This window comes from Pocillopora damicornis, chromosome 10, assembly GCF_964200805.1.
Source record: "Pocillopora damicornis chromosome 10, jaPocDami1.2, whole genome shotgun sequence".
In the NCBI taxonomy this organism is placed as follows: domain Eukaryota; kingdom Metazoa; phylum Cnidaria; class Anthozoa; order Scleractinia; family Pocilloporidae; genus Pocillopora; species Pocillopora damicornis.
Genome location: NC_142679.1, coordinates 11,839,059 through 11,862,583, shown reverse-complemented (window position 1 = coordinate 11,862,583; position 23,525 = coordinate 11,839,059). Strand labels below are relative to the sequence as shown.

The window sequence follows — 23,525 nt, the reverse complement described above, 5'->3', positions numbered from 1 at the left end:
ATGTCGCGTGTGATTGACTTTAACCCAGCTTTAAATGCTCTTACGATAACCGATGACTACGAACTTGGTACAATGTTTGCCTCAGCAAATGAGTTATATAACATATCTCATATAGGTAACGATGCTATTCCCATCACGGCAAGGTAAGGAAGAGGACACAGTTCAGCCTTCATAAGAAAGGTAATGACTTAAAACCCATTCATATTAAACCTTAAACATTTTTTAAAGCTGTTTTGTCAAACGCGGTTTAAATCTGTTTGGCCCTTATTTTATCTGACTTTGAAATAAACTTTGACTTGAAACCTCATGTTGTGTTTGTTGTTATTACGCAAATGGTTTACTGTTATGGCTCCGGCTCACGCTTTTACAGTTGATTCAGTCCACTTATGTTTAAAGAGGCTTGTAGAATTTTAAGTTGAAGAGGTAGGTGCTGTCCAGTAAATATGCATAAATAATGTAATGAAAGGAGTATATGTCTATGGTATGAATTTGGTTATAGTCAAGAAGGAATCTTGTAATATTTTTTGCCTTTCGGTTCATCATAAAACGCTTCGCTAAAGCGACAGCTGATGATGAGAGGTCGAATAAACGATTGCGGACACGTAACGTTTACTCGCCCTAATTAGACGGCTGCTTTGCAAACTATCACATGGACAAATACACTGTGAAGATCTCTAAGTATTTTCGAATCGAATAACAAGTACATGCCACGATTAAAGCAACCAGTTCTTCACAGTTTTTACGCACCAGACTGGCTTATTTTAGTCACCTTTCACTTACGGAGACATCCATCATCATTCCCAGTGTCCTCTCTCCTCTCTCTTTTAGAGAATACATACGATCCTTGACAAACTCTGTCCTTCATACAATCCTATCTTTTTTTCTCCTACCGACCTGTCTTACATGAACTCTTGTATAAACCTCTCTGTTATGGAAACATCCATGAAAAAACAGGGCTTTAGATAACAAAAATAAATAGATAAACGAGAAGTCACGACAACAGCCAGTTAATCGCCATATGACGATAATTGGTGTACTGAATCAGTGACATCTTGCTGGAGCATACAAAATTTAGGAGCTTCACTTTACAGAGGGAGAAAAAGATATGTTTACAATACCAAAAGTGAATCAAATCTTCCACGAATCAAAGGTTTCGTCTTACCCTACTCCTTTTGTTTTGTTTAGGTTTGTCTTCTGAATGAAACATAACGTTTGGTTTGGATTAAATAGATATGTTTATGCTACGCATTTAAAGAGTACGTGTTGAGCGTCTTTTTTTGTCAAATTTACAACCCCAACTCCCCCACCACTCTACAAAGGCCACTATCACCTGTCCCCAGGAGTTTTGCTGTACGCTCTCTCTCGAGAAAGGAAGATGGGGATTGGGAGATATCACGCAACCCACCTCAAACTTCCTGTTTCGGTTTCATTCCCGTCGATAGCCAAACTATCATGGCGGCGAGCCCAAACTTACCAGAACTTGGCGGATATGACTACGAGTTCACGGGCAAAGTTCCTGATAACTGTGAATGTCTCGTGTGCCATCTACCAATGAAGGATCCAGTTCAGATTGTAGGATGTGGACACAGACTCTGCAACATTTCCATTTCACCGGCATTTTACGCTGTACAACAACTATATCTGGAACACAAAATATAATTGATCCATATCCTAAATTTAGCATCTTCAGTTCGTCCTAGTAATCAACGCATTTTTACGAGAGTTATAAGGATTCGGAGGTCAAGATTAAGTTTTTCATTTTCATTTCCTTAAAAGAGCAATGTTCTGATTTAGAATACTTCATTTTCCCACTCAATTTCCATTACTGTACTTATTTAATTCTACTCATGCCACCATGACTATGGTTTCCTTTCACAATTATGAATTGTATTCTAAAAAAAACATATCATTTCTATTTCTATTCTCTGACAGACGCCCCTCGCCATTGTGTCCAGCAGATAGGGAACCATTGTCACGTGACAAGGTAAGCGTTTCTATGTAAACAGGTCACTTAACCGCATATAATATGTGAGGAGAAAGTCAGATAGCCTGAAGCAAATCATTTCTATTGGAGTTTTTGTTCCAAAGAAACTCTTCGTAATATTCACTCACATTTAAGTTTCTTAAAGGAAACCTCCCGTTTAATTATCAGAAACGATCTTCATAGTTAACGTATTTGGTATTAATAGTTGAAGTATTTCAAAATATATATGCCATTTTTAAAACTGATATTTTGTGCGTATCGGCATGTGCAGTCGTGATGTGCTTTACGATTGCCACCATTATCTGCGATTTCACGTGACGTCGTAAAATTCAAAATCCAAAATAACAAGGGCTATTACAATTTTTCAGAAAGACAGACCTAAAAATTAATTTTCTGAAGAGGTTTCAGCGTCGCGGGTTTCTGTGTTATGAAAATATAGCGATATCTAATTTCGTAATTTTTTTGTCGCTCGACATTGAATCAGCGGCCCTGAAAGCTTATACGTACATAAAATATGATTTTATCTTGTGACTTTTTGTTCCATGAGCATGAGAAACACTAGAAAATGTTTTAAAAGAAATGCTCGCAAGTTCAGAGTGGGTAACGGTGTTTTCAGATGAAACAAAGGCCAAAGTAGGAGCCCATGTATGGCCCACTGAAAGTCCCAGCCGCTCTAACATTGCTTTATTACACTTGGACTTGGATTACTCGGATATGAATTTGAAATAATTCTTATTCTGGCAGATATTTCTAGATTCTGCCCATCGTCGCGAGATAATGGATTTGACCGTGAAGTGTCCTCATTTTGGCTGTTCATGGATTGGAGAACTGCGTGCTGTTGAGGTATAACTGAGCTGTCTGATATGAAAAAAACTTAATTATTCGTGACCTTTTCTTAAACAAAAATCGGTGTACTTATCCTACTCTAACATTTCAGTCTATTGAAGTGAAATCGAACCGGCGGACTTCTGTTCAAACGTACTTTAAAATTTGCCATTTTAGCTTCAATTTGAGGAAATTTACGTTCGTGCCACCAGTAAGTAAGGTTTTTTACTTGAACTGAAAGCGTGTCAGATTTACGCAAAATGGAAGAAAAAATTACTTCCGAACGAAGGAAATTGAAGCGAAAAAGGTGTTGATGAGGAATGTTAACGGGACATGTGCAAAGAATCAGCATTTTTTTAAGATAACAAAAACAAGCTTTTTCAGACTTTAACGCTCAAAAGCTAAGGAAAGAAAAATGGAAAACAATGAGGTTTTCCGCACTTTTTTCGGAACTAAACTAAAGGAAATCAGTAACAAGGCCGCGGAGATTTAATTAGTGAACCCCGTTATTTATGACGCTTAAATTAAAGCTAACCATAACTGACGAAACTTAAATTTAGGCGGGCCAGTTCAATTTGGCCTTCAGTTGATTTAAGGAATTATTTATTTCCCATTATAAATTGTCTATAAAAACTCTGTATTTTACATTTGTAGAAACACCAGTCAGAATGCCTGTTGAAAGAAGTGCAATGTTCAAACTCAGGATGTACAGAGAGGCTTACTAAGGTAGACATAAAAGTTCACGAGTCATTTGAATGTTATTGGAGGAAAATCAATTGTGAACATTGTCAAGAATCATTCGTCCTTCATGAAAAGCGGGTATGTAGACATTCATACAAACAAATGAATTTTCAATGAAATTTGCTTAGACCTAATTATATTGCTAAGTTGTCACCACAGCAAAGGGTACTTTCCATCAGTGTCTCTCCGGAAGCTGTAATTCTTTTAGTGCTAGCCTTCAACTTGTGTAATTCATATATTTACACATCTTCTTCTATGAGAACGTCTAAGAAAAAAAATGTTCCAGCCACACTGTTTCCTCTGAGAAGATCCGAAACAACACACGTGAAAAAATACAATATATTTTTTACGTGTGTTCGATTTCGCCAATCAACTGCTGACGCATCACTCGCCTTTCGCGCCACTCGGTCGGGTTGATGAGTGAACGGCAAAGCCTTCACCATTCTCAATCCAAGGTCGTTTAACGAAATTATTGCGCATTAGGGCTGCTAAAACACTAAAAAATTCCATATCGCTTACAGACAATGACGTCCTATAAGGGGAAGAAAATCAAAATACGAAAAGAAAAACCGAAAGTTACGAATTTAGTGACTTTGGTAAGAGCATTTCTCGCGGCTGAGAACGAAAATCGACGACTAGAAGATTTACCGCAGGCCGATTTTGGCCGTGGACCAAAAAGATTTCTTCTGTCGGTAAGGACCAGGTCAATAACTGAGAATTTTGTTTACTGAAAATTAGGCCCATTGTTTGTTTTTGTAATGATCAACGCATGTTTTCATCCTGAATTGGCCAACGCACTTTACTTTTCTTATTCGGGATTGTCGATCCTTTTATTTTCATACATTAATAAGGTCTTGTCATTAAAGGGCTGTTGTGCTTATATGATAAACAAAAAAATACATGGTTGCTTGAAGATATGAAATTTCTCTTCTCGTGTTCAACTCGAAATCTCACTCGTACACTGCGCTCTTTCGTGAGCTATCGAGTTGAACACTCGAAGAGAAATTCCGTATCTAAGCGCGCCCATGTATTACTCTCCATCTAATATATCAATACTTTTGAGTATTAAGACTGCTGATTAAAAGGTGTTATTAGCCATTTATCAAAGCTAAATCAAGTACTGTATGAGCGCTAAAAACAGTTCTGATAAATCAATAGCTTTGTGACGTTGATCACATTGGAAATGCTCAAAACATTTAATCATTTTTCTACGCCCTGTGCATCTCGGAAAATTCAAGTGTGCACGACGTGAGCCCTTTAAACGGCCAAAAATCACCGTCATTTTCAAGAGAAAGAGAATTCATTCCTTTAATATATTTGTAAAGTCGATTTGGTAGTTTCTCCGCTAAAAACGTCTTGAGAATTTTCATCAAATTCAGTATATTTCAGGAGAAAGTCGCGAGAAGGTTTGACAACCTCTTAAACTTTATCCCAAATTATGATTGAAAATTACTTAACTGTCGCTTAGTTATCTGCTGTTATTGAGAACCAATTTCACTGGTAAATCAAACAGTTTGCAGGTTGTTCGCGGTACAGGTGTTACGCAGCATAAAACATGTTCTCCTTTGTTCTCCAGGACCATTTAGAAGATTGCCCAAAGTTTCCTGTTAAATATAAGTGCACCAATAACTGCGTTCTTGGAGCGATTCCACGAGAAAAGGTTTGTTTACACCGATTATAAGCGGGCATAAAGGCTCCTATCAGAAATAGCATACTTGCCTTGAGTGTGCCTCAGTCTGTCTCTCAGAGAAGAAGTTCAAATATTACGACAATCGTCCAATTAAACATGTAGAGGCCATCTGAATTTTTAGGCGGAGATTAAAGTGTCCATGACACGAATTTTTTTTTGGTATTTTCTGGTTGATAGCTGTATTTCAAATTAGAAATAATCGACCTTAGCACCCGAGTTCTTGTCCACTTTTTTGTGCACGGAAAGTACGATTTGGTGGCCAAAAAGTGTCTACAAAAAGCGCGCAGCCAAAACGATCATATTATATAGCTGTGACGTAGAAAACTGTGAAGACACGTCGGCAACTCTAATGGAGGGAGGAGAAATCCGGATGAAAGGACGAATGTATTGCGTGGCCAGAGCGCCAATGATGTTAGCTACAAGAATAATACACATATACCAAGTATTTCTATACACTGTTTTCCAAAGGATGTAGCTGTATGGCCAAAATGGATGCGTTTCGATCGTTGTTATCGAGGAGATTTTACTCTTCAATGTCATCGGTCTGATGTTCTGTACCGGCTTCGAAGAGAACCAATGAATTCAGCTAAAAACAATGCCGATTAAGGGGCCTGTTCCCACACCGAACATGATTGTTCAACATTCTTTTCGGCTGGCGTTTCGCAAGCGAAGAATGGTGAGCTCCTTATTGTTGTTTATTTCACGCGCTAGAGGTGTACTTACATTCCTTGTCTTTCCACATGACTACAGTTGCGCTTTTCTTATCGTATGAAAATCGAACCAATTGTAGTTTCCGTCGTACTTTAATAACAGAACTACGTCATTTGTAACAAAGATCAAGCCCTTTCCTGAGCTGACCGATATCCTGTTGCGTGAACAGTGCGAAACCTCTGGCGGATGCTGGCATAAACACAAGCCCGAAGCGGCCGTGTATTTCCCTAACCTAGGTTTCAAAAATCCACCCCACGAGCCATCAATTCATCTTGCTCTTAAGAAACTAAAAGTAGCAACAGTAACAATGTCATTGTGATAACAGCACCGCAATAAACTCTAGAGCACTGAGCAAGGGGAACCCTCGCCGCACTTAGTGCGAAGGAATGGTGGTATGGTATGGTATGGCAACAGAAACGAACACACTACCCATTCGTAACATAGATTTCGCCATAGAAAACAAAACACAAACCCAGCAAACTAAATATTCAGTAACGGGAGTTTTTTGTTCTATTCTTGACCTGAAAACCGCAGGCGAGGAACCGCCTTTGTCAGTTTTCGTCGAAATCTTCGTTTGATGCACGCGGTTCTCCTTCGTGGGGCTGAACCTTGCCAGCAACTTCCATTTATTCTTTGCTACTTGAGTTCGATGTATCACAACTCTCGGCAGAGCTTGGTATACATCGCTATCGGTCATAATTTCTAGAGTATTTCAACGTTTATTGATACAATTTACAAGAGAAGTGAGAAATTTGTAAGTGTCAACTGAGAGTTTTCGTAGTTTTCTACATCATCACTAATTCGTTACCAGTCCACGGGACACTTTAAAGACAAAATAAGAGCACTTTAGGGCCCGAGAAAACCGTGTTTTGGGCTTTTTGAAATGTGTCTTCTATTGGAATTGGTTTGTACATATGATAAGCTAGATATTTACGCAAAAAAAAAATTTCGTGACATAAGCACTTAAACAATAAAGGGCTAAGGAATATTAGGTTCAGCCATGAAGATTAGGGTTAATCCAGAAATATTTTTAACATGTTTATATGCGAGCCATATCGTTGCAGATCATAGATCGATCTGGTGTTTCCAGAACTGAAGTCTTCACTAGGACAAAAAGCTAAGCAATCTTGCATTTCATTTTAACTATTCATGACGAACGGTTAATAATATTTGTTGTTGCTTTTTTTTATAGCTTGAGGTTCACATTCGCGATGAATGTCCCGAAACTGAAGTCTACTGTGAATACAGAAACTTAGGATGCGAGGCTATGGTATGGACTTGCCTGAAAATTATTTCTCTTATTTTGTAAACCATACCATACCATGTGTAGTATATTTACGGGGCGAGGAAAAATACGGGCAATAAGCCTGTGACAAGAAAGGTTGTCCTACAAAAGCTTATAAGACAAAAAAATCAGATACCGTTATCGATCAAAGGCGTCACAGGTTATGGTTGCTCACTGAGGTTCAAAAAAGTTAATTTACATCGCAGTACAGTAAATGATTTTAACACGGGGGTAACATGTGTAAATTATTAAACTTCAAGAGGACCAATCATCTCTTCTGATAGTGCAGTCTAATCGTGCGGGTGAGCATAGTCCTGAGAAAGACTGTTGTGTTAATGATAGTAGTTACTGAGGTTTAGATAACCTGTGCGGAAGTCATCATCAGAGTGAAGTGAATAGTTACTTTCAGTCGAATGTACTAGGCCTTCTTCGCCTTAAACTGATTAGTCAGTTAAGCCGTGATGTTATTGTCTCTTAGACTAAAGTGGACTACGTCGGTCGTAATTGGTCAGTTTCGATCTGTCGGTAAAGTTGGGTCGTTCTGGTCGGTTCTTTTGTGATGTTAGTGTAGCGAATAAATCGTTTGTATAGTGCCGGTAGTAGTTAACACCTGTTGAGGAGAGCTGTTTTAAGTTAGTAAACCAGCTTTCCAGAGTAAATCGTTAAAAGAGTTAGTCCTGTAGGATAAGCATTGCGCAATGGTTTGGTTAAGGCGCCGATTACTAATGCACCTCAATGAACGACTTTGAGAGTTACGTCGATTTCAAAAAACAGCTTAAATCATCTTGATCTTTCTAGTTTCCACGATCAAACACCAGTTCTCATTCAATGTCCCAAGTTGACCGTCACTTAAGCTTAGCCCTCCATTGCCTCGACGCCAATCGGTTGCAGGTTAATGATCTGGTCAGCCTTGTCATGGAACAGTCACAGCGAACAGAACGATTGGTGGCCCAAGTTAAGGAAGAGTCACGGCAAAGAGAACGATTGGAGACCCAAGTTAAGGAACAGTCACAGCAAATAAAACGATTAGAGGCCCAAGTAAGGAACAGTCACAGCGAAGAGAACGACCAGTCGCTCGGGGAGGAGTCGCAAAAAACGATTTGTAGCTCATGTTAAGGAAGGGTCACATTAAAGAGAACGATTTGTGGCCCAAGTTGGGGAACAGTCTTCTCAGTCTTATTGTGTTCATTGAAACAAATGATTTCGTCGCAAAATTTTGTGATGATTGGTGCTTGGGTGATCGTTTTTGTCCTTGGATCTAATGACAAGAAGTCAGTTTTTCAGTCTCCTTTATCTTTTTAAAATAAACATCAAAGCTTTTTTCTGCACATTCCACTGTTTCTCAAAAGGAAATAAATGCCCTGGTTTGAATAAGCGACCTCTCCTGGTGTACCAAAAGTAAATAAGCGCCCTGGGCACTAAATCGAATAATTACAGTAAGTACAAACGTTGACCCTGTATTGAGCAATCAGTTAAAAAACTACTTGAATGGCAAAACAGTTAATCAGCGCTTTCTATTTCCCAGTAGCCAATTTCTGTTTGAGCTCATCAGGTTTGGGCTTTTGGGTTGGACGTCTAGCCCAAATGATTGGAAGAAAATGCCTTTGAATCCATCCATATCGGTTGTAGCATTTGCTGTTACATTTATACCAGTATGGCTCTTGAGCACTTTAGTTTTTACTCACTCATTGATCTTGGTATTTCGCAGAATCTGATTGGTTACTTGCTCGAGCAAGTTGCAGGAAAGTAACAAGAGTCACAGTAGTGTAATTTCAGTTCGATGTTTTACAGAATTTTAATTTACTCTAGTATTTCCCAGAATGAAACTGATGTTAATGAGTAGGGTGCCTTGCTATCTTGATTGTACTGAATTGTAATATGAGAAATGCAATTAAAGTAGTTTATATTGTTTATGATCTATTTAGATGCTTTGTAAAGTAAGCGAAAATAGCGTTTAGAAATGAAGACGTAGCACAAATGGTCTAAGAAATTCAAGTATTCATTAAAAGATCTTAATATATTAACTCGAATAAACAAAAATCATTCATTCCTTTGATCCTTCCTTAATACAAAACTTTTAATTAACTCAGAACCAGTCTTCTAGAGTGTCTCTCTGCTCTCAATTCACACAAGATTCTTGGTGAATCCTCAACTTTAAATATGTTCGCAATTGTCTCAAAATGAAGCTTCATTGACCACTGGTATGCTGTTTTGGGAAAAAAATGAGTGGGGTATCGTATCACCGTAAAGTAAGGTTAGAACTGTCACCTTGTGTTCACAGACAGTTAAAAAAGGAAAAAGCCAGTGGGATTGAACTACGCTCTAACAAAGGGTCATGTCTCAAGGGCAGGGGAAAAAAAGGGATAGGATATTTGAAAATATACTTTAATCTAACCTTACCTTCTTCGGCTCTCAGATTGCAAGGTAAGACCTAGAGAGGAGTTTACAAAGGAACAGACGCAAGAGGGAGAAAGAGCAGTTATTTTTTTATCCTTGCTTTGACGTCAAATCGCCCTCACCGCTTAGTTGAGCGACTACTCCAACACTCGAAAGGGTTAGAGTTGGATGTTAACGAGGTCTAGAATGTTTACCTTACAGAGTACCTTTATTAAATCAAATTGTCTGAATTCAATTTCCGTTCACAAGTACATTTAAAAGGTACGGCATTTTGATAATTCATCTTCTCGACGATGGTTATTAAGAGCAACCATTGCTATGCAGATAAGGTATGTATAGAAATTAGAAATAACTTATTTCAACTATCTCTTTCTGGGAGATTCTTATCCATAGACTGGAAGTGAAAGCAAGTTCGTTCAAGAAAAAAGGCACTTATAGTGCATGCAGGTAATTGCGCGGGTACAATTCCCTTTGAAGGTGTTGCAAGCTATAATGTCTGTAAAAGGTCTATCAAGTGATCTCAATTGCACACAGTTGTAGTGGTTACCTAACGATGAAGAGTATGACGATTAACCATAAGTCTTTCAAAGATACGCCCTGTGTTATAAGGACAAAACCGAGGATCATGCGGGATCTAACAGACATTCGGCGCGCTTTGCTAACTCCATTTTTAAAAGTGATCGCGAAAATCTAATGCTCGACTTCCTGCGTATTTCTGGCCTGGTGGTAGCGTGACAGGAGGTTTGTCACGAATTCAAGCTACTGTTGTCACGAATGGAAACATGTAGCGGTGTCTATCTTTTCTTTGGTAGAGCTGGAACACTTGTCATAGGTCGCAGAGCTGAAAATAAAGCAAGACAGCAGTCAGCTATTGCATGTAAAGGAAGATGTAAAGGAAACAGTGCCGATGTACAAGGCACAATTAAATTTTACAAAACAGGCATTTAAATTCTGCTAGAACCAGTGGAGAAAATGTCTATACTGAGTCAGGTAAAGTTTATCCAAAATCAGGCACCTCAAGAGAACTCTGATGATCTAGAGAGGGCTTCTTCGAGGACAGAGTTTACATAAATAATGAAAGGACCACACCGATGAGAGAACCTTTTTGGAGCTAACCTGTATTACCTTGGCTCTAAATTAGAAATGGAAGTTTTCCCATATTGAATTTACCATCCTTTTTATTTCAGTCTACGTCTCTGTTACGTACCAGGATCGGCGACTTTGCCGGCTGACTTTGGATCACTATAGTGACACACAATTCTTTTATCATTTGTCAGCTGGACATCTTGTTCACCTCCTTTGTTGCTAAAATAAAACCGCACAAACAAACAGACAAATAACGGTCGCGAGACTTTTCAAGATTTAGCTCATAAAGTGCTTGACAAAGACAAGTACTTCGCACATTAATAACTACATGACACCGTTGTAACGACAATTAACGCTTCTGTTCCCTAAGAGAAAATGAAAGTTACGTTGAATTTGTTTTCTTACGACAAAGCGTGCGCCCTTGGCCTTCAAATTGCCCATATTTATCTTTATTTTTCATTTTTTTAATGTTTCGTTGGGCGTTTTTGTTCAACTGATTTCCTTTCACACATACACCATTAAATTTTCCCAGAACTTGAAATCATAGAGACACAAGTACAATTCTATGTGCTTATAGTGTCAGAACAACACCTAAAACGGTACCGAGGACAATCAACATTTTGACCATCCTGACAAGTTCTGCAACGGGAATAATACCAACTGTAGTGTTTATTTCATTAACACCGCTGGACACTGATAAGTTTCACCTGGCTCACCTGAGAACATTTTTGCGTTCCGCAAGAGCGATCTGTTCTTGGTCAGTGAACAGTATCGTGTGGTGTGGAGTAGGCATGTCTATGTTGGGGAGAATTCCTTTGGTTACAGCCGGGACTTGTGGTAGGATACCATGATACACTAATAAGTCATCCACTAGCAGCTAACAAAACAACAACAACAACAAAAACAACAAATTAAGATCAAGAATTCCTTTAGTTACAGCCGGGACTTGGGGTAGGATACCATGATACACTAACAAGTCATCCACTATCAGCTAACAAAAAAAAAAAAAACAACAACAAAAAATTAAGATCAAGAATTCTTTTGGTTACAGCCGGGACTTGTGGTAAGATGATACACTAACAAGTCATCCACCTACAGCTAACAAAACAACAACGTGAAATTCAGATCAAGCACATATGACAGGGATTTTAAGATTCCTAGCTGCGTACGACTAGGCGAATAGTATTTTCCAAAACTGAAACAGTGTGCACAAAAACGGGGTATTCGTATTCTTTGGAGTTTATACAATTCTATGACTTGACCTGTTACATTTTTTATGACTTCCACGACCCAGTATTTTGTTCCCTCCTCCCAACATTTTAGTTCATTTCCATGGCATCTATTACCCACATCTCATTCATACATTTTGATCTTAAAGTAAGAAAACGAATTTCTTGACTTTCCCAGCCTCTCCCACGACCCTCGGAACCCTGAAAAAGCCAAAGCTGGGACAAATGACCAAAGTTATTTGTGTCACTATTCTTCCTTGGCGATACATTTTGCTGTTAGTTTCTTTCCTTGGTAATGGGTGACAGCGAGCGACTGTCTAGGGAACTTAAAAAATATCAGAAGGAAAATCCACGTCTAGGGAAAGCAAATTTTTTCAAACCATAATTGGAATGACACTCATATTCTTAAAGTGTGATGACAAGTCTTACCCCAAACTGCTGAACTCCTCGGATCGGCGTTTTGCTGTAATTCCAAACTTTTACCATGGAAACTGTTACGGGCTCATCAAACACCACATAAATCAAATTGATCTGAAAACGAAGATCAGAAAACTTTTAAAAGCTTAGTGTAGAGTATGTACATGGTCTGAGAGAATCATCATCATGATGATTCTCTGAAAAGCATTGTATTTTCCTAACAAGTTTTTTTTTTTTGTTGAGTATCGTTTCGGAATCATTTAGCAAAAAACATTCCCCAACTGCATTTATTTGGCTTCAGGTCGCTCCGTAAATAGAAACTTGTGCGACGTTCTTTATAATGGGACGCAAAAATAAAGCCAGTTCGCGATTTTGCCACTCGGGATTTCACGCACTGAAGTCACGTTCACATGCATGTATCTACGTCGGGAGTTCTCATCTGCCCATTGCTGTTGAGTGTGTGACGCTTAACTAATAATGCAAACGGTCCTCACCAATCCCGGTAAGATGGGAGCCAACCACATGTGCCGTCCATCGTAAGTGTCATTCACACCGTCTATCAACTTGTCAGGAGTTCTTATATCATCTACCACTCCTGGTAAAACGTTCACACTGTGAGGATGCGCGGTTATGTTGTTTTCCGTAAGGCGTAGTCTGTAGCCATTTTCATCGTAAAATTCAAGGCCGTTAAGACCGACGTAGTAAGGATCACCCCAGGTGGAAAACAGTTGAAACTGAAATACGACTGGTAACAAGTGAAGGAAAAGTAATTCACAGGTAGTAATCTATTTTGTCCTCTTAATATTGAAACAAAATTGTGTTTTACCCGAAAAAAGGTCCATATTCACTACCTCAATTATTACAAGGGAGGGGCAGCGAAGTGGCTTATGGTATTAAAACATTTCCGTTATTATTGCACATTCAGAAAACTGAACAGTAAAAACTGCACTTAAGTAAGGAATAATTGATTTACCTAACAGTTGAGCATTGAGACATTTCGAAGATGTTTCACTTTGTGGAAGACGAGCGCAAATTTGTCTCAAATCTGCCTGAACGAACTGATTGAAACAAAACCGCACAAAGACACAATTTGAAATCGTAACTGTTACTGACAGAAAGTCTCCCTTTTTGAAGCTAATGATATAGAGAAAATGCCATTATGCTGACAAACACGTTTGCTTAAGTTAACGGAGAAAATTGTCAATGTACTGTTTGAACTACTTATTGGTTGATCAGTCTATGTACTAGAAGGATACAGCCACAAGGCATCAACGTTGGTTCATAGTCTGGCATAAGCTTTTTCAAATTCACCCTGCTTTCAGATCTAAAGACAGAATAAATCAGAGTAAGATTACAAAATAGGAAACACATTGAACGTTAATAACAACGCTTCGATATCAAGTAATGATTGTGTATCCCGCTTATCTTGCTTCGATAAGTTTTATTTTGGGTTAAAACTTCGGTGCATATAACGAATAGTAATCGATCTTTCGAAATAGCTTGAGGTCACTGTCGGTAAGCTTTGGCGTCGGTGGTTAATTACACCCTTTTGCTAAATAACCTTTCTAAAGAAAACATTGGCATCATTTCAACTGAATCAGTAGGGAATAACGAAGGTGAAAACAACTATTTACTGCGCACGATGTGAAAACAACTACCACAACTGACCATAAAACAGTAAACGTCGGAAATAAAAGACACTTACATTAATGCATTACGCCTCGTTACTTTCACACCGTTAAAAAAGCAAATTCCTTTACAGTGGCAAAGAAACTATAACTGCACCTGCGTTCCACGTCCTTGGTCGAAGTACCATGCACTGCATATCCTCTTGTCATTTTAATAAAGAAAACATCCTGCCCATGATCGAAATGCATGTTACCCGGCCCTGAAAAACAAATGTCATTAAAATATAAAGATGTTAGACGAAAGAACGTCTATAAATATTGTGGAAATGTGTTCCATATTAGACAATCGGTTCACCTTTTCTCAAGAGAAATCCCTCAGGTGGTGAAATATTCCTATCATCGAGCTTAACGTGAACTTGTTTGGCCTGTGAACAATAAAAATAAGCATAAGTAAACTTACAAAATAGCAATCACAGACTTCATGATATAAAAAAAAAACTTGGTATAGAGAGACACGTATCATCTGTATTCCTGTTCCAGCTGCATGTCTTTGCGCAAAGGTTGCTCCACTTGCTTTTCAGAAGTTGGAGTGCACTTAACAGATTTCATCGAATTCGTTTGTCAATGAAATACATACCCCTCTGAAGGAATCATCTGTGGATTTGTTGTAGTTCCAAACTCTGAATCCCACCAAAGGGGTGGTGTGTCCCAGGTCTATTGTCAGAAGATGATCCTGCCCATCAGTGAATGGTATCAGCCACATGTGTTCATCACTCATTGTCACGTTTGTTCCATTTATCAATCTTTTGGGGCAACAATCAAAACTTTAATCAAGACGAAGGTACGGGAAAAACCAAGAAAATTCCGTTCCCGGATTTATACGAACTGGGATGCCATTAAGTACTCAAGAAGTGTATCCACGGAGATTTAAGTTGTGATACCGGAGCAATCCAGTAAAAATAATTAAATAAAAGCAAAGGTAAAGCTTGTAACCAGGTCAGTAAGGTGACACTAAACCAGCTTGTTTTCAAAGGCTTCAACAAATCGACCCGAGTACTTACTTATCAAGAGTTCTATCGTCATCTTCATATTCAGGAAGGTCATTAAGATCTCTTGGAGACGCCTTGGGAGATAAATTAGGGAAAAAATCATTTGAACACCAATTTTTAGACAAACACTTTGACTTGTGTACAATAGGAACCAATTCTCGCGTTCTTCTTTGTAGAAAAGAATCAAGTCATCCCGGTGTTCTCAATCCAGCAAGGAAGTTTTGGTCATAAAAAGGACAACACAATGACCCATCCAAATAAACATTTTCTCGAGTTTCTTATTCTTATTAGAAACTAAAATTCAAACATTTTGCAGACTTCAGGACGACTGGTCAAAAAGGCGTCCTCTTATTCCTGCCAAATCCAATATTAGATGTTATTTCAGTACGTCAACAACCACTTTAGACTAGAAACATTATATCTACTCGTCAACGTATTGTTCGATTCTTGAGTGATATGTTAAAGGAAGATCGTTTCCACTGCGACCTTAGTTTCCCTTAACAAATTACCATTGTTTGTTAATATGTTAATATGTTAATATGTTAATAAGTTGCGAGTGTAGCCAAAATTAAAATAATGAGTGCTCAGTCCTTATTAGACGAATTCGTTATATCCATCCATATAACCGACGCCAACACTCACTCTTTTCAATGACTCAAATACTAAGAAGCTTGTTATATTCTTCTATTCCTTCAGTTCTTTCTCTTGCTTTACAATACATCGTATCTTACCTTCAACATGCTGTATGAAAGAGGAATGGATTCTTGATTAGGCCCCAGAAGTTCGATTCCAGTGAGTCCCATGTAGTACGGATCTCCCCACGTCGAGACAAAACTGAACTGAAGAACTAATCAAACAAAAACAGAAATAACACCAAAGTGATTTTTGCGTTTAACTGACGTTTCAACGGGAAGGTGCTGGGTCGAGACACCCTGTCATGTCGATCTGTTTCGTTCCGTGTGTGCCTATAACTAGAGAAAAACACTCCTAGCAGTTTAACTATACTTTAAAACATACCTTGACCCTCTAAGAAGTCAGCAGAACTGTTTGTTATATCTCCTGTTAATTCAGAAAATCAGAAGAGAAATCACTTCAAAGAAGTATGTTCTGGATTAGCCAACGTTGCAGACAATCTATAAAAAGTCATGAGACGACTAACCTCCAGAAATAAGTTCTGAAGCGGGTTCTGATTTCTTTATATGCTGTTTGGCCGATGTAAGCGGTCGATCTCCACTTGTCTTTCAGGAAACAGAGAAACACACAAATTAATATGAACAGCCGTTTCAGTTCTAGGTGCATCAGCAAAGTAAGTGAGGTAGAGGACTTATATCTTATATTCCAACGATAAATTTTTATTTTTTATTTCACATCCTTGTTTTACCGCGACTGAATAAAAAAATAAACCATCTCTTCACCTAAGCAATTTCTTTAATTGTAAGCGCAGCCCTTTTTATATAATCAACAAGCCACAAACAAGAAAATAATCATATAATGCATACACAAGGCTTCTTCCTGGAGGGAGTTTCTTTTGTCCGCAGACAGACGTGGGGAGCTCAACACATTGGACTACATGACAACAGATCTAATCAATTGTGCACGTCTAACCTCTTCCTCTGCCTGATCAGCAGTGGACGGCCGTTCAAAGTAACGGCTCCTTAGTAATTCGTCTTCGTCCTCCTCGTCTCCCTCATACGTCTGGTCATACTGGGCCATGGCTTCTAGTATGTCTTCATCCATCGTGAACATAATTGTCTGTTAAAAGGCACAGAGAGTAATTACAGAACACAACTAACCGAAGTTTAGGAGGAGGGTAGTACGTCTACTGAAAAGTAGTACTTAGGATTCTTGTGCCTTGTGTGATTTTCTCGCCTGAAAATGAAACTTTCCGAGTAAATCATAAGTATATTAAGAAGAGGCATTTATGTTTCGTAGGACTGTGATGAAAAGCTACTATTATCAGGTAGGTAACTCGCTCAGAGGGGATAACGTCATAAACTTGAATCATCGACAACTCGAGAAACTGCTTGAAGAGTTACTTTACTCGAGCAACTCAAAGCAACTGAAAAGTTTTCCTTTCCAAATGATTAACTATGCCAACAATGTAAGTAATATGGCTTTTTGTGTTTTCCAATATCAAAATAGAACCGTCGAAATAAAACCAATACAAGAAAACTAAAGACTAAAAGCCTTTTGAAACAGTTGTTTTTATACCAGCTAATTGGTTACTTACGTCGCCAAAGGCATAATTAGCTCCAAGGACACCACTGGCTCTGCAGTTTAAAAGAGCGCACTCAAGGTTACAAAAAAAGACAACTTTTTTCCAATGGTCGTAAAATCGAGATCAAAGTCACCTCAACGGCCAATCCGGAAAAAAGGTAACTATTAGAGGGAGCTCACTAAAACGGACTGTGTAAAGCTGGGAAGTTTGTCAGTGACCAAATCGCGATAGGTTATCCCATGCGTCTGAATTACTGAGCGGGTAAGTGTCTTAAAACAAATCCAAAATAATCGAGGAACGTTCGACACACAGCAAAAAATTGGCCTGAAAGAAGGGATAGAAGGATGCAACAAACTACAAAGAACAAATCGGAGTCGTTGTAACTCAGTCACAGACAGCGTAATCATCAACAGATCTGTGTTTATGTTTTGTTTCTGCCTCTTGTCGCACGAAATAGACAAACCTAGACAAGTCTCAACTGTAAACACACAAATAGTTATACACAAACGAAGAGCATACAATACCGTGTGATTTCTCCCCGAAATATCAGGCTCCCATCCAGGGTCATATCAATACATCGTACTCCTCTGAAGGAGTGAATTCTTGATTTGTTGTAATTCTGGAGGGAATAAAATTCAAAATTCATTTCATGTTCTAGCCAGATTACAATGCACAAGTAAAAGGAATACTATCCACTAGAGAAAACTTATGTCTATGCCCTGGACATCTAAACCTTTCTATGAAGACAGAAATATACGGGATCACAAATATTCTTGCCTACGAACAGGCGTTTATTGTTAGCCGATCAGTATGCACTTTCTTTTTGCCCGAGAGAAAGTACGGGGTCTGCAGCAACGCAAGCCGGGGAGAGGTCTGCAAGAGTCTGTGACTGATAACAAGGAGCTTAAGCACCATCGTTTTTTGATGAGCAAACGGTAGCCGGAAGTTAACAGTTCTTATTCCTGCTGTTCAGTATACCTTTTTGGTGACGACAGCCGCAAGTTAACAGCTCTTATTCCAGCTGTTCAATACACCTTTTTGGTCAGTACAGTTTAGTTCAAAATGCCAAAACGCAGAACTTACAGTCGATGCATTAACGTTAAAGCGCGTCAGAGTTAGTTTTATTCTCCTTCCGGTTGCCGTCCGCTTCTCAAAAACGTCTCTGCTTAAGTCTTCTATTAATGAGGTCAGACCCCCGGCAAACCTCTCCCCGACTCGTTTCCAATCTTCCCTCGGTGGAGAAACGCGCGTCCTGCAGCGCTATTGATGAGGGCTGCTCTTAGGCTATGAAAATACAGCCAGTGAAACTGAGCAACAGATTTTTATGACGAAATCCTGTAACGTATGAAGAGCTTACCCATATTCTTATCATGGCGATCCTTATGCTTTCAGCAAACGTAATACTGATACTATGTTTTCCTCCAGGTGTGAACGGAGCCAGCCAAAGATGCATATCATCCCTTTCAATAAAATGTAATAATGCGATAAGTCAACCATCACATCTCCTGTTAGCAGGTACAAACACACAATCGCGTAAGTTGTTGAGAAGAGTAACATTTTACCTGGTGCGAAAAACCCCATCAATGAGATTGGTCACTATTCTTGGATCATTACCATACTCAGGAAGGATGTTAATATCTGGAGGATCCGCCGAGATCTGAAAAATCGATCATAATTTTGCATATCTTGCAAAGTAAACATGTATAGTTGTACCTCTACCGCGTCAAAATCTGTAATTGTAATGATAACAAACACTTCGAATCTGGCTGGCTCCTAATCCGCATTTTCATGGCTTCATTGTCTACTACAGGACCAACAAACCGCTTCAGTCTGACCGATTGCAAGCGGCTTTTAATCAAGCAGTTTACATCGGATTATTGAACAACCAGGGAAATTCAAGTGGAATATGTATTTAGCCAATGAGATTCAGCTAACTTATCAAAGTTAACCAATCAATTTCAAGAAAATACTGCGAATAATAAAACTTTTCGACTTTAGCTTGGGAACAAAACTGAATGAAAATAAGTAGTCAGAATACTACGGTTTCCTTGGATATCTAAAAACAGCTTTCAAATCATTGCTTTAGAAAGCTAGGAAAACAATATAGTAGCTGATGTTTGTAATTCAACAAGTCATGCTCTGAAAAGAAAACATTTTTCCTGAATCGCCTGTCACTAAAACCTAGTACCATTACCCACTGAGATAACAAATACTTAGTTTGCCAGTCTCACAATCACTAACCTCTATAATCTCTGCAGGTTTACCACAATCTGTGAACACCTCAATTCCATTGAGTCCTACGTAGTTTCTGTCTCCCCAGGTGTTCTTGATGTAGATCACTAACTGCTTTCCTCTGGGAAGTGTTGGAATCTCTAAATCGGTCAAACCACTGAGGAAATAACCATCAGAGTAATTATGATCACTATATAAAGAAAAATCAACTCAAATTCCAAAATTAAGGAAAACTGCATGTTAAGTTCTTCCCCGATTAGTGCATTTAATCGTCCAAATAAACGGTGCCAAAACAAACAGATTCAAAACTGCCATAACCTAGCTAAGACACGCTCACGAACTCAGAGTTCTAACGCGTCCAAGTTACTTTACAACTGTAAACGATCCTCGGCTTCACACCCGATATAAGCAGTTATTAATTGCCAGAGATAGCGATTAAGGAAAACTCTTCGCAGATTTGCACCAACGCGAGCCAAGGGCTCGAAACGAACGTTCTTCAAAATTTACTTCATCCGCACAACTAACTTTTAGCTGACATAAAGTCTGCATTAAAAAGTTAGTCTTCTCCAACATCACACAACTTGGACCAGACTTCCCATCCTATTAGAGATTGGGAATTCAATCTTTACATTATACTGAAGTACCTCTCATCGATCTCCTTAGACTGTTCTGTTATTGGCTGAATGTGTTCTTCTCTTTTTGATAACATCTCATCTAGAGCATCACCTGGAAAAAACAATGACGAAAGATATTTAAAAAATCCCACATCACCCAACACAGGAACGGTACATTTTCATCCCCGACACCTCCCCTATTAACTCAGCCAAAGCCACTATTGTCTATACAAAATAGTCGAAGTAAGTAAACTCGCTATTTAGCAACTGGACTGACTGCGCACACGAAACAACTTACCATGATTTTCCAGATCAAGATCCTTTGTTATCCGCCCTCTGTGTGATTTCTCAAACAAAGACAATAAACTCCACGATTCCTCTAAACTCAAATTCTGCTCTCTGTGATAAAAGGTAAAGAAAAATAAGATAAAATTGATTAAACGTAGGTGCCAAGAGAATTATGTTCTAAGGCGTCATAACACAAGCATGTGATCTGGGTGACTAAATCAGAAATCGCAAAATACATGTGGATATGATCTAATGCGCTATACAATAAGACTAAGCAAAATAAGATATGAAAATGAACTATAAAAGGCTAAGAATATACAATTTGGCTAACTAAAAACGAACTATAAAAGCAAACATGAAAATGCCTGTCTAAAGAGATGTGTTTTAAGAAGTGTTTTAAAACAATTAAGATCATTTACTGCTCTTATATTTGATGGCAATCTGTTCCAAAGTTTAGGAGCAGATGCCATAAATGATCTATCACCTAAAGTTTTCTTAATTATGGTCCTGGGTGGCAATAATTGTAGTTCAGACTGAGATCGTAACATCATACGTCCGAATTGTTGCTTTTCCCCGAGTATATCACCTCTAACTCTTGTATCGCATGGAAAAGGTTTGATTACTATTTTCAAAACTACCTTCTCCACGTGGCTCGTGCTTGCTTTGCATCATGTTGTGCACCCGTCTCTTCTGTTCCAACTTCACTACACCCTTTATCCTCATCTTTTCTTCTCCCCGAGCCAGTGCGACCTTTTCCTTCCTATACAAATAAAATCGCAATATTGTTGAGCAAAAGACTTGCATATAAAAACGTGTGCCGTTCACGAGTCATCCCTTAGCCGGCTCGAAGACTCTTGTTGTGCACAGCACTCTACAATCAAAGCATATTAAATGTTGCCGTAGCACAGTTTGGCCGGTTTACTACAAGATAGATTACATTGTATATAGCACTCATAATAGTCATACTTACCAGTTGACCAGCCTTTCCATCCAAACAAGTAGGAAGACATTCATCCCTGTGAAGAAACATGGTTATGTGTAACTTTTTAAAAGTTTACCAGCATATGTACGGATTTTACATCTGATTACTTAAGAGCACCGTGTGATTTTCCCAAACTACTCTTTGAGTAAAGAAAAGTAAATCCGATGTGTTTCTGTACAACTGACTCTTATTGTTTAAGCATTCACGAAAGGACGGTGAATATGGTCCTTTTACCGATCTAAGTGTAAACGCAAGGCTACGAGAGCACTTTATTACTACATGAACGCTTGCAGCAACTGGCCGTGAAAATTACACTGACGATGCTGTGGTTGCATACTTACTTGCCAAGAAATTCACCGGGCCATGACTCCGACTTATCACTGGCCCCAGGAGTGCTGGATCTACGTCCACTTGATGGTCTGGAATGAGGCTTCTCACTCTTGAAAAGATCATCTGATGCTTGTCGGACATCTGTCAAACTGTTACTTCTTCCTGGATCAACACCTGTGAAAATTTTTTACATCTACTTTTTCGCCAATTCTTAACAGCACAGGAAAAACCTGAATGGATGAGTTGCCGGTAATAGGATTCTTGTGTTTGCGCCAAGATTTCTGGGATCGCCAGGGGACAAACATTGCAATTCAATAGAGAGAAATGTATGGCGAAATGTTGTTTCGACGTTAAAAAAAAACGATTTTGGTGAGAGATCATCGCTTTTTTGCCGCTGAATCCAAAAAGATCTTTGCACATGTGCTGTTATCAAACCAGATAAGAAACTCTGGTTCCGGTTTGTATTACTCTTAAACCCTCCACCCCAATCCACTGGACAATGGTCACGAAGGTTCTGGGAAAAAGCTGGGACCTGATCGCATTAGTTAAGTAACTAAAATTTTCTGACACGGGCGAAAATAATAATTTCATACAGCAGCTGAATATCTAGTGTAATAATACACACAAAAAAAAAATTAAGCGCTTCTGATTGGCTGAAACGAGTGCATTTTTCATGTAACGAGCGCAAAGTTGCCACAAATAGCACGTTCGCGCTGTCAAAACTTCGCCTGTCTCATCTTTTTGTGATGTTATTTTCATGTTAATTATTTAAAAGTAATTTCTCGTGCAATTTGGTGCAAATAAGCCCCTCAAAATTTTTCAAGACTACAAAATGCACTCGCCCCACGACCTCGTGCAATTTCGTTGTATTTGAAAATTTACCCGTGCTTATTTGCACCAAATTACGCAAGAAATTATGTTATTACCCACACAAAAATCTGGCTGAAATTATCAATCATTCACTAACCTGGTTCATTCTCAAGCCATATGGGTCTGGATTTTGATCTTGAGGATGAACGGGAGGAAGAACTGTGGGTAAAAAGGAAACAAATTAGGCGTATACGGTGCGATAGAGATGGACGTACTCACAGGTTACAGTCAAAACTAGAGAGTAACCTCTAGTAGCAAGCTAGTTACAAAAAATTACTCGTCTTTTGGTCTTACCCAGATTTGTCTTTCTTCTTGCTCGACTCTAACCATGGTGGCTTGTTTGGTAACACAGAGCCAGCCACAGAATTTCCTCTTCCAAAAAAAAGAAAGGAAAAAAGAAAGTCACTTACAAGGAAATTCGTTTAACAATAAAGAGCTTCTTTAGTCGGTGATCGTTTCCCTTATTCTCGTGATCTTAATGTTTGATCCAGGGGTGATATAGTAAGGAGAAATTAGATAATGGTCGCTCCTAGGGATTAAAAGGTTAAAAGAGTGTGTATCAAACACTTTAAGAGGGTCTTTCAACTTACCTTAGAGAATCACTGTTCACATCCGAGCTCCCAAGAGCTTCCGAGGATGAAAGATTTGGAGTGGAACTTGACCTAACGGCAGAAGAAAATCCAAGATCGAAATCAAAGTTGCAGAAATATAAGGTGCTCTTGCCTCTTGCTCCTACACGAGTAAGGGGGTATCCCGTTTCCATATGGTTAAAACAAAAACACACACACACACACACATATATATATATACACATACACACTACGCAAACTTTGGTAAAAATAGCAGCGCAGGTTTGCTCTTGTGGAACGCCCTTACGCACACAACCCAATCCCCGTCTTTATCATCTCTTTTGTGAGTCACCCCTCCCTTAAAAGCAATGTTTTCTCCT

The 23,525-nt window shown here is 38.8% G+C and overlaps 2 protein-coding genes across 2 annotated transcripts in view; one reads left to right on the top strand and one right to left on the bottom strand.

The window, feature by feature from the left end:
* LOC149038933 (TNF receptor-associated factor 5-like) lies at positions 1-5,338 on the top strand. Its single transcript, XM_089185722.1, has 5 exons — positions 1-143; positions 1,933-1,984; positions 2,729-2,827; positions 3,464-3,628; positions 5,127-5,338. The coding sequence occupies exons 1-5, from the start codon at positions 1-3 to the stop codon at positions 5,229-5,231; spliced, it is 564 nt and encodes a 187-aa protein (XP_089041848.1). The 3' UTR covers positions 5,232-5,338.
* Positions 5,339-9,822: 4,484 nt separating this feature from the next.
* The window catches only part of LOC113681719 (katanin-interacting protein-like), a 29,527-nt gene continuing 15,824 nt past the window's right edge, over positions 9,823-23,525 (bottom strand). Inside the window, exons 27-53 of the mRNA XM_089184261.1 lie at positions 23,167-23,238; positions 22,871-22,948; positions 22,674-22,735; positions 21,718-21,880; positions 21,365-21,410; positions 21,033-21,154; positions 20,405-20,505; positions 20,137-20,218; positions 19,502-19,649; positions 18,823-18,917; positions 18,618-18,720; positions 17,785-17,879; positions 17,273-17,312; positions 16,648-16,794; positions 16,202-16,280; positions 16,060-16,101; positions 15,774-15,889; positions 15,055-15,116; positions 14,631-14,796; positions 14,349-14,418; positions 14,151-14,253; positions 13,622-13,689; positions 12,860-13,110; positions 12,378-12,479; positions 11,436-11,596; positions 10,841-10,938; positions 9,823-10,474 (exon numbers count right to left, since the gene is read on the bottom strand). Of these exons, the coding sequence (XP_089040387.1) occupies positions 10,428-10,474; positions 10,841-10,938; positions 11,436-11,596; positions 12,378-12,479; positions 12,860-13,110; positions 13,622-13,689; positions 14,151-14,253; positions 14,349-14,418; positions 14,631-14,796; positions 15,055-15,116; positions 15,774-15,889; positions 16,060-16,101; positions 16,202-16,280; positions 16,648-16,794; positions 17,273-17,312; positions 17,785-17,879; positions 18,618-18,720; positions 18,823-18,917; positions 19,502-19,649; positions 20,137-20,218; positions 20,405-20,505; positions 21,033-21,154; positions 21,365-21,410; positions 21,718-21,880; positions 22,674-22,735; positions 22,871-22,948; positions 23,167-23,238 (2,719 nt within the window). The 3' untranslated portion in view covers positions 9,823-10,427. The remainder of the gene's footprint in view (positions 10,475-10,840; positions 10,939-11,435; positions 11,597-12,377; positions 12,480-12,859; positions 13,111-13,621; positions 13,690-14,150; positions 14,254-14,348; positions 14,419-14,630; positions 14,797-15,054; positions 15,117-15,773; positions 15,890-16,059; positions 16,102-16,201; positions 16,281-16,647; positions 16,795-17,272; positions 17,313-17,784; positions 17,880-18,617; positions 18,721-18,822; positions 18,918-19,501; positions 19,650-20,136; positions 20,219-20,404; positions 20,506-21,032; positions 21,155-21,364; positions 21,411-21,717; positions 21,881-22,673; positions 22,736-22,870; positions 22,949-23,166; positions 23,239-23,525) is intronic.

Bases quoted from the DNA above. Each gene is read 5' to 3' on its own strand.
- LOC149038933 (XM_089185722.1), top strand. From the start codon at position 1: ATGTCGCGTGTGATTGACTTTAACCCAGCTTTAAATGCTCTTACGATA. The intron at 144-1,932 runs GTAAGGAAGAGG...ATTCTCTGACAG, and splicing joins GCTATTCCCATCACGGCAAG to ACGCCCCTCGCCATTGTGTC. The intron at 3,629-5,126 runs GTATGTAGACAT...TTTGTTCTCCAG, and splicing joins TCGTCCTTCATGAAAAGCGG to GACCATTTAGAAGATTGCCC.